Source organism: Manacus vitellinus, unplaced genomic scaffold (assembly GCF_001715985.3).
Source record: "Manacus vitellinus isolate BGI_N305 unplaced genomic scaffold, ASM171598v3 scaffold_26_pilon, whole genome shotgun sequence".
NCBI classification, from domain to species: domain Eukaryota; kingdom Metazoa; phylum Chordata; class Aves; order Passeriformes; family Pipridae; genus Manacus; species Manacus vitellinus.
In genome coordinates, this window is record NW_021939960.1 from 8174081 (window position 1) to 8183714 (window position 9634).

General features: G+C 60.0%; 1 protein-coding gene across 1 annotated transcript; it reads right to left on the reverse strand.

The window, feature by feature from the left end:
* Positions 1–4209: 4209 nt before the first annotated feature.
* On the reverse strand, positions 4210–6527 carry LIME1 (Lck interacting transmembrane adaptor 1). Its single transcript, XM_018073891.2, has 5 exons — positions 6412–6527; positions 5885–5933; positions 5706–5793; positions 5107–5519; positions 4210–4749 (listed from the first exon to the last, which is right to left on the reverse strand). The coding sequence occupies exons 1-5, from the start codon at positions 6525–6527 to the stop codon at positions 4345–4347; spliced, it is 1071 nt and encodes a 356-aa protein (XP_017929380.2). The 3' UTR covers positions 4210–4344.
* Between the last annotated feature and the right edge of the window lie 3107 nt (positions 6528–9634).

The following is a 9634-nucleotide window of genomic DNA, read 5'->3' on the forward strand; positions in this document are numbered from 1 at the left end:
CCGGGGTGAAGCTTTCCAGCGTTCAAACTTGGGGAGTTTCTCCCCCAAAGGTTATGCCGGCCCCCCCACAAATTATAGGGCTGCGGATGAGTTAGAGGGGTTCTCCAAAAGTTGCGGGGCTCCCCACAAAGTGATAGTCCCCCAAAAATTATAGGGCCCCCTCAAAATTCCCTCCGAAGTTTTAGACCCACTGGAAGCTGGCTATAGGGTTCCCCAAAAAGTTACAGTGTCTCTGTGCTGGGAAGGAGGTGTGGTCTGCATTTCTGGGGTGGGAGGGCGGTCCCCAATCCCAATCGATTTGGGTCAGTCCTGCCCACCACGAAGAATCGCTGTCCAAACCCACCCAGAATGGCAGGGCTGGGCGTGGTGTGCCCGGGGTGCTTGGGGTACTAGGGGTGCTTGAGGTACCGGAGTACATGGGGTTCATAGAGTGCATGGGGTGTCCTGGGCATGTGGGGTGCCCTGGGTGTGTGGGTTGTGTAGTGTACAGGGGGCGCAGGGGGTACTGGGGTACCCAGGGTTATGTGGGGTGCATGGAGTACCTGCAGTGCAAGGCGTACGTGGGGTGCATGGAATGCCCTGGGTGCACTGGATTCTGGGGTGCTCTGGGTATGTGGAGTGCATGGGGTACTTGTAGTGTACTGGGTATTGGGGTTCCGGGGTGCTTGGGCAGCCCGAGCTGCCTCCCATCCATGCTCTTCCTCACCTGCCCCGACTGCCGCCGGGCCGGGAGGGCCGGCGAGGGGCCACCAGGTCCTGCTGCTGCTGGATTGACCAACCTGCGTTCTGGAAGCCGGGACAGAGTCCGTGTGTCTGTCCCGGACGGTGGCCCCCGCCTGTCCCCACCCTGTCTCCCTGCCTGTCCCCCAGCAGCCCACGGCTCAGGGACTTTGGGGGTGCTAGGGCAGCATCCCGGGGATGCCCTGCCCGGGAAGGCGATGTTCCCAGCTTGCTTCCAGGGGGACTTTGGCTACACCTTATTCCCTGCTCTGGTGGGAAGGGAGCGGGGTGGCTGGAGGTGCCGCTTCCACCCTGCGCCATGTCCAGGTGCTTTCCTAAATGTGAAATAAAGCAGCAAACCGGTAAAGCCCTCACGGGCCCGGCCAAGAGCCCGGGTATCACTCCGGGACTGCCGCCCGCGGGGTCCTCCTGCATGGAAGGGAGGGACTAGCAGCGTCCCCCGGGAACCGGGACGCCCGCGGGGCCCCAAACCTGCCCAGGGAGAACGGGAGAAGAAGCGCAGCAGCCTTCATCCCCATCCTGTCCTGTCCCTGGGGTGGGTCCGGCCCCGCAGCCCCCTTTAGCGCGGCACTGGAGGAGCCCGGGGGGCCCGGGGGAGTCTCCGCCGCCACCCCTGCTCTGGTTTAATGGTTAACGGCGGCCGAAGCGCTGAGCTGGCGGCTCCGACAGCTCCGTTCGGTGTTGTGCAACTCCATGGGCATCGCCCGCCCTTGCACAGGGCCCCGGTGCCACCAGCCCGACCCCCGGCCCGGGCGGCGGGGGGTGGTCGGCAAGGTGCCATCCCAAAATAGAACCCTAGAGCCATAGAATCTCCTGAGTTGGAAGGGACACACAAAGATCATTGAGTCCAACTCATGGTCCCTGCACAGGACACCCTCAAGAATCACCTTCCCGGCACTGGCATTCCTGGGAGACGCCCCTGTGGTACCTGGATGTCCTTGCCAGGTCCGAGTTGGCTCTGGACTGGGCTGTGATGACTTTCTCCCAGGTGGTCTCGCAGAGGGAACCGGGGTCGTGCCCACAGTTCCCATCTCCCCTGGCTGCCTGCTGGGGGGTGCAGGGCTGCCGGGGTGCGGGAGTGAGCTGCAGGGATGTGGGGCTGGGCAGGGTGCGGAGCTGCTCGGGTGTGGAGCTGGTTTGGGTGCAGAGCCGTGTGATGCCGCGCAGCCACCGAGCCCTGCGGGGTGCGGGGACATGCGGGATGTGGATACTTACGGTACAGAGCCCCGCACGGCGCCCAGTACAGCACCGTGCGGTGTGTGCAGCATCTTGCAGCACCGTGCAATGTCCTACAGAGTGCAGGACTGCACGGCAGCCCCGTTCTGCACCGTACGGCGTGCGCTGGGCTCCTGCTCGCTCCCCCTTGTGGGAATAGCACCGTTTAGCACCATCCCCTCGCAGCGAGACTTAGAGCCCCGTAAGGGTCTGTCCCCGGGCCCGAGGAGGGGTGCTCCCAGCCCTACCCGTTCCCCTCACTCTGACCTCAACCATCCCGACCAGATCGCGAGACTCCAAGAGAAGTTTCGGGGTGGATTCTTCATTCACTACCCAGATTTCGAGCCTACAGGGCTCCAGGCACATTTTCCGTCGCCCTGAGGACTGAGCAGTTGTTCTTTTATTTGAGTCTGGCTCTCCGAAGTCCCACAGGAATTACAGGCAAGCAGGCAGCCCTGCACAGTGGGCTGCTTCTGCTGCTGCTGGGGCAGGTTGGGAAGATGCTCTGCCAGAACAGGAGCTTCCCCTCCCCAGGTACCTTCCTTTCCCCATGGAGGTGGCACAGTGGTACCCACATGCCAGCCCCTGGGGCAGCACAGGGCCTACTTTGCCCCAGAGCGAAGCTGCTCTGATCCCACAGGGAGGTGATGCTCCTGTGTGGGGCCACGCAGCCCAAACCAGCTCCCAGGGGGTTCAGGTGGCACAGGGGGGACCCGGCTCTGTGGGGTGGGATGATGGAGAAGGGGAGCAGGAGAAGGATGCGGCCGGGGGCAGCGCGGGGGGAGCCCAGGCGCCGTTGCAGGGCTGGCAGCAGGAAGAGCGTGGCAGCACCGGCACCAACCGAGTTCTATCGGGGCCCTTATCTGGCAGGGGGATGGGAGCAGCTCTCGAGCGGGCGCTGTGGTTTGGCGTCGAGCTCGGGGCTGACGAAGGCTGGGGTGCCTCCGGCTCTAACGCCTGCGGCGGGGTTTGCTGAGCGCCGCGTTTTCGGTTTTAATCTCTTCACCTGCCGCGGTGTGGGGGCAAAGCTGCTGAAGGAAGGCGTGTGGCTTCCTGCTGCACAGCGTGGCACGGCACGGCACGGCACAGGGGCCGCAGGTTCCACCCGGCTCCAGTGAGCACCAGGCCACTGTGCTACCATGTTAGGTAGCCCCTGGCCAGCTGGGCTACACCCAGGCCACCATCGTGGCATTGCCTGGAGGGCACTGGGCATCCCTTGGGGCAGGGATGCACAATTTCCAGTGGGGAGAAGAGGAGGAAAGCTTAAGCTCTGGGGTCTGAGGGTCCAGATGCACGTCCAACTCTCCCAAGCACTCAATTTTTGGCACACTGAGGCTGCAGGACCCACGGGGGAGACGGGAGGTGAGCAGGCAGCAAGTGCTGTGCAAATACGCCCCGGTTCCTGCCCAAACCCTGTACAAAGCTCCTGAGCAAGTCACTGCTCTGGCAAAGGCCATCCCATTTTGGCAGCTCTTGGTGGCTGCATGTCCCCATTTCGGAGGTGCCAAACCATCCATGCAGGGCAGGTGCACCCACAGTCACACTGTGCCCAAAGGGGCTTTCCCAGCACCAGCATCGCTGCGTCACTGCTGCAGCAGCACCAGCCCCCAGAATCACAGATTTAGATCCAGTTAAGGAGTGTTAACACCCTCTCAACCTTTTAATGGTGTTCAGGTGATGGCTGCCCACGGAGACACACTTGCGTGGGTCTGAAGGGGTGGGAGTGGGAGACAGAGGATAGAGCAGAGCCCACTGTCCACACTGCCACAGTCCACAACCCACAAGGTGGGATTTCTGGGTTGTCTTGTGCAGGGCCAGGAGTTGGACTTAATGATCCCTTGTGGGTCCTTTCCAATTCAGGATATTCTATGATTCCATAGAAGCACAGGGATGACTCCATCTCCCCATAACAAGGGACATTCCGTGACGGAAGCAAAGTCACTCAGGGCTTCCTGGGGGCTGGAGGGGGCCCTGGTCTACCCAAGGCAGCAGGAGGAGGACAGAGACCCTCACTCATGGCATAAAACCCCTGATGAGGGTCTGATCCTGCAGCCCCTGACAGGGCTGATCACAGTCCTGCCACCCCCTGCCCCAAAACATGACTGGTCCCCATCCTGTTCTTGTCTTGGTGGTACCACCAGCCCTGTCCCACTGGGGTCCCACACGGCACCCAGCACCCCCAAACTGCCCATCCTGGGGCATCCCACCAGCAACCTGCTGGCACCAGCTGGGATGGGATGGGACAAAGACACTTAAAGAAAAGTAACAGAAATATATACAGAGAGCATGTGCAGGGATGCCCCAGGGCTGCAGGTGCCTGTCTGTGGGCACTGACAGTGTCCAGCCATGGTGGGACCCCACTGTGGCACTGATCCTGCTCCTGGGGGGCTATAGGTTGGTGATGTACACCTCCAGCCCGTTGGCTGTCGTCCGGGTGGAGGCTCTCCGGGGCTCCCCTGCCCAAATGTCCCCAACGCTCTCGTACAGGTTCTCAGGGACACAGGTCTTCCCCAGCTTGTCCCGTTTCGCTGCCTTCTTCCAGTTAATGTCCACAGCCTCGTAGTCAGGGTCGGGGCCACGGCCCTGAGCAGTCCAGGCTCTGTCATTGATGGATTCATAGCAGGGGTCCAGGGAGCCTTGGGCTGATGGGGTCCAGCACCCAGCTGGGGCACCCTCCTGCTGGCAGGGGGGTGGCCACCCAGAACCCACCTCCCTTGAGGCCCTCAGGGTCGATGCAGGGACCTGGGATTTCTTCTTGGTGGCTTTGCACACTGTCGAGTACATCTCTTCCAGCTGCAAAAGGAACTTTTTTGGGTGGGGGCTTGGGGGTGATCCCTGCCCACTGCAGGGTATCCCTGTGCCTGTGACCCCCCAGATTCTCACAGCCCCGCAAGAGGATCCTGGCAGTGGATTAACTGTTGGGGATCCCACTTTTTGCGCACCCCAGGAAGCCTTCTGTGGGGCATAGAGAGCAGCATCGTGGGCATCGCCTGCCCCTTGTGGTTTTGGGTTCATTCTGCCCCTCAAAAAAGCCCCAGTGAAAATGCAGTAGCCTAATTTATACCCTGCTCCAAACACAGGTGCTACAGGGAGGCAGGGAGTTATGCGACCTGCTCTGTACCCCATCCCTGATGCCCCCCAGAATCGTACCTTGGCCCGGGGGGCATTGCCTGTGCCATCCCAGCATTGCTGTGCTCCAGAGGGTCCTGCCATGGCCCCATCCTGCACCTCCACAGGCACCGCCTTCTTCACCTTATGGACACAGGCGTAATCGGCCGCCCCGTGCCCCACCCGTGGGGGGGACACCTGGGTGCCAGCGGGTGTGGGGGACACCGGGGTGTCCTCCCCCCCCACTGCCAGGGACTCATAGACAGTATCTGCTGCTGGTTTCCTCAGTGGGGTGAAGAGCAGGTTGGAGTAGGTCTGGTCGGGGGCTGGGGAGGCGGCCGGTGGCTCGGGGACAGGAATCCGGGGCAGCTCACGGTGCAGGAGGCCAGAGCTGAGCAGGGACTCAGCTCCGGGGGCTGCAGGACAGGGGAGATCCAGGCTGGCCGGGCGCTGGGCTGTGGGAGAGGAGAGGAGACGAGGGGACATGGGGGAGGCAGCAGCACCGACCCCTGTGCCAGCACCACGCCGGCACCACAGCATGGGTGTGCACGTTGTGGTGTGCTCCCCAGGCAGCGTGGGGACTGCAGGCATTTGTCAAGGGCCACCAGTCCCTCAGCTTCCCCAGCTCCATGGCCACTCACCGCTGTCTCTGGCCTTCAGCCGGTACAGCTCATGCAGCTTCGTGTCCGACTTGCTGAGTGACCGCAGCTGTGTCTGCCGGAGCAGGGCCTGGGAACACACACTCTCAGCTTCATGTCTGGGAGCTGGGGGCCCCAGAGCTCCCCCCTGGGGCTGATCCTGTCCCCCAACATGTGCTTACCTCATCCACCAGTTTCACCCCATCCGGAGCAACCTTCTTCCTGCCCTTGCTGTGGGGAGAAGTGGAGCTGAGATTAAGGTGGGTGGCCAAGCCAGGGGTGAGGAGCAGGTGCCCCAGGACCCCAACCTGGCATCCCCCAAACCACATCTCACTGCTCCTTCCCCAGCCCTGCAGCAGGGTCTGTGCTGGCTGGGGAGGTCTCAGTTGCATCCTACAACTGAGCTGTGCCGGGCACCACTGGCACCACCCATGGCATTGCCCCTGGCATCACCCACCCTGCCCATCCTGCTCACAGCTCAGCCCTCTTTGGGTTGCTCCTGTGAGATTTTTGGGTGCAGGAGGTGTCCCTGGGCACTGGGGTACAGGGCACTGGGGTCTGAGGTGAGCAGAGAAGCAGATCCCAGCGGTGCCAGCTCAGGATGGGCACACGCGGGGTCTCCACGTGTGGCCACCAAATGCCACCGAGGGCCCCCCAGCCCCATCCCAGTACCAGGAGGGAAAGCAGAGGGGCTGCAGGCAGCACGTACCGTCTGCAGGCAGTGCACAGGGCACCCAGGTAGACCAGGCCACCGAGCAGGGCCAGGGCAGCGCCGGTCGGCAGGAGCGGGGTCCCCACCGGCCCCTCACCACCAGCTGCAGCCATGGGGGATCTGCTTCCAACACCACCGTGGGGCTGAGCTCTGGGGAGAGAGAACATGAGCTGGGGTGCAGCCAGGCACTGCCAGGCTCACCACAGCACGAAATGGTGTTCCATGACTTGAGAGGCCCCTCTGGAGGGGGACATGCACTGGGAGTCCCATTTTCCGGCCAGTGGTTGCCCTCCCCAGGGTGACCAGGATGCCTCCAGTGCCCCATCCAGTGTGGACACCCAGCAGCAGGTGCTCTGCCACCTCCCAGGAAAACTTTTGGTTCCTTTTGAAAAAAACAACCCAGCAAACCAAATGAGATTCAAGCTCCCGAGTTGCCACTGAGATGCTGAAAAGAAGATTGCCAGGGGCCCCAGAAAACCTCTGGAGTCACTCAAAAAGTGACAGGGTGATTTCTGGGGACACCAAGACACCGCCTGGGCTGTGGGATGGAGGTGACACCACTCCTGAGCATAGGGGAGGCCAGACAGGACAGGTAGATGATTCAGCTTCCCAGAACTGGAGAGAGCTTCGGCCTCACAGCCATCTTCCCCTCCTCTCCCTTGTCACACCACGGGACACCCTCTGACTGCAGCAGGTCTCACACAGACCCCACCTCTCCTCCGACACCACAGCCCCAGGTCTGCAGCTGCTCTCTGCTGTGACAGAGCAGACAACGCCCAACCTTTCCACCACTTCCCTCTGCCTGAAGCCATGCTTTGCCCAAATCCAGCCCTTGTCCCTGCACCTTCCTCAAGGGAAGAGTCCTCTCCTGTAAACCGCAGCAGTGGCAGGGCCAGAGCAAGTGGTGCAGAGGCACGAAGGTGCTGGGAAGCCTGACACAAAGTGCAGATGCTCCCCAGCCTGCAGGATCGTTCCCGGGAGGCTCTTGGTGACCCCCGTCCCACCATCCCCGTCCCTGCTCAGCCGTCAGCGCGCTGCAAACTCAAAGCAAAAGCTGACACAGCTTCACCTGCCCCAGCGTCGACGGCGGCTGCAGCTCCCGGCTCTGCAGAGCTCAGCTCTGTGCACCCTGCGCTCCAAAAAAGGCTGGCCTGTGACCCGCACCCGGGAAACGCCGAAAGGAGGCGGAGGCAGTTCCCAGCCCGGGAGTAAAGCCCGGCTCCAAGAAGCCACGGAAGCCGATCCAGACGGGGCCAGCAGGGTCCCCGGGCAGAGCTGAGCAGGACAGCTTCCACCAGCACAGCTGGGCACCCAGAGATCCTATGGGGCACACCGAGCATCTCTTACTCACCCTCTTACATATCACCATCCGGATGACAAAGACCAGAGGAGCTCTGATGAGAAGCCATCCTGCCTCATGTGAATCTCAGAAGCTACAGCAGCTCCACAGTGAGCGGGGCAGTCTGTGCCCACTGTCCCCACTGCCCTGACCTCCATGTCACACTGCAGCATCTTTGGAACATCTTTACCCCTATAACTGGCAGGTCTCTGCCCACTCGCAGCACCCTTCTATCCGAGAGCACCCTTTTATCTGAGAACTTCCCATGCCTTTGGAAACTGCCCTGACTGAAGCCTGAACCCTGGAGACCAATTAGTTCAAGGTAGAAAGTGAGACAGAGAGTTTTTAGGGACTAACCAGGCTGGACAGACTGGCTTAGATCAGAGCTGGGAAGGGAAGGCTGTTCCCTCTCCAACGACGTTTTAATTAGACAACACAGCTTTTCTGTCTGAGCATACATTAATTACATGGATTACCTGCAACAGGGCTGTCGTGTTAGACAGAGCCTGGAGCTCCTCACTGGACTCGCTCAGCTCATTAGAGTGATGGGATCACAGGCTGCAGGAGTGGCCGTGCTCAGGGCAGAGCCGAGCAGGCTCTGGGGTTCAGCAGACAAAGTTCTAACGAGGAACGAGTCGGGAACTGGTGTGATGTCGGAATCGAGGTGGAAGCTTTCAGCATGCTGAGGCAGGCACACATGGGGCAGCTTATCCCACAACGGGGGGATTTTCCATCCCTGATTTTTAAGATTGAAGAAGGGACAGGCTTCCTGAGTGGAAATGAATACAGAGAAATTCTTCTGACCTACTCGGCTGAGCAGCTGGGTGGTTGCTCCTGGATTTCTGACCAGTGAAACTGTCTATTGCAGGCTCAGCAGTCACTGGGAAAAGCCACTTTGGACAACTCGTTGGGCCTCCCAAAACTACGTATTTGCGAGCAAAACTCAGCGCCCAACTGAAGCCGCTCGGGTAGGACTGAGCAGGTTTGCAAGGCAAAGTCTCAGCCAGACCTTCCGAAACCTACACCTGAATTTCCTGCCAATAAAGTTATCGATCTCCCAGTCCTGGGGCTGTTCCCTGGGGCAGGAGACTCAGCAGACGAGGTTTCACAACGTGCTGGCTCCGCAAGCCCGGATGGCTTTGAAGGCAAGGGCGGCCACGGCCGTTGCGTACGTGCGACACACACCCACGGCCCAGGAGGAATAACTCCCCTCCGTGACACCCCAGCACGGGCACCGTGAAGGGCAGATGGTTTGTTAACTCCAGGATGTGGGAGTTTTTTGTGACTCCTACAAAAAGCACAAGTTCCTCAGCCAGGTTTCATGAAAACAAGATCAACTTCACTGCAAAACTCAGTGCTGCTGCTGATTCTGCCCGACCTCTGATTCATCTCCCCAGATAAAACCACACAGTTTTGAGTGCAGGGTGATGAGCAGAAGGTCTGTGAAGCTACTCAAAGCCTGTTTTTGCAAGAAACCAGGGGGAACATTCTGAGCTGATTTCAATCAGCAACTGTGCACACGGCTGCAGCAAACTCCTCTTGGGTACCCTGGGGAGTTGTGCTGCAAAAAAGGCCCAAGAAGCAGAAGTAGATGGTTTTTTTTCTTTTTAATTATGAAAAATGAAAGCCCTGTTACAGTTAGTCACAACATTGAATCTGCCCTAGACCGTGGGATGCAATTAGTGATTTTTAAGACAATTTCTAACACGGAGCAGGCACGAGATCTCACCCACTTCACTCATCTCTGCAGCAGGAAGGAGGGATTTCATGGTCAGACATCTCTGGAGGCATTTAATTTAGAAAAGACTAACTACATTTCTAAATGCCAAACCCAAATGTCCCCAAACTTGGATGCACGCTTCCAGCTGCAGTTCTGATGGC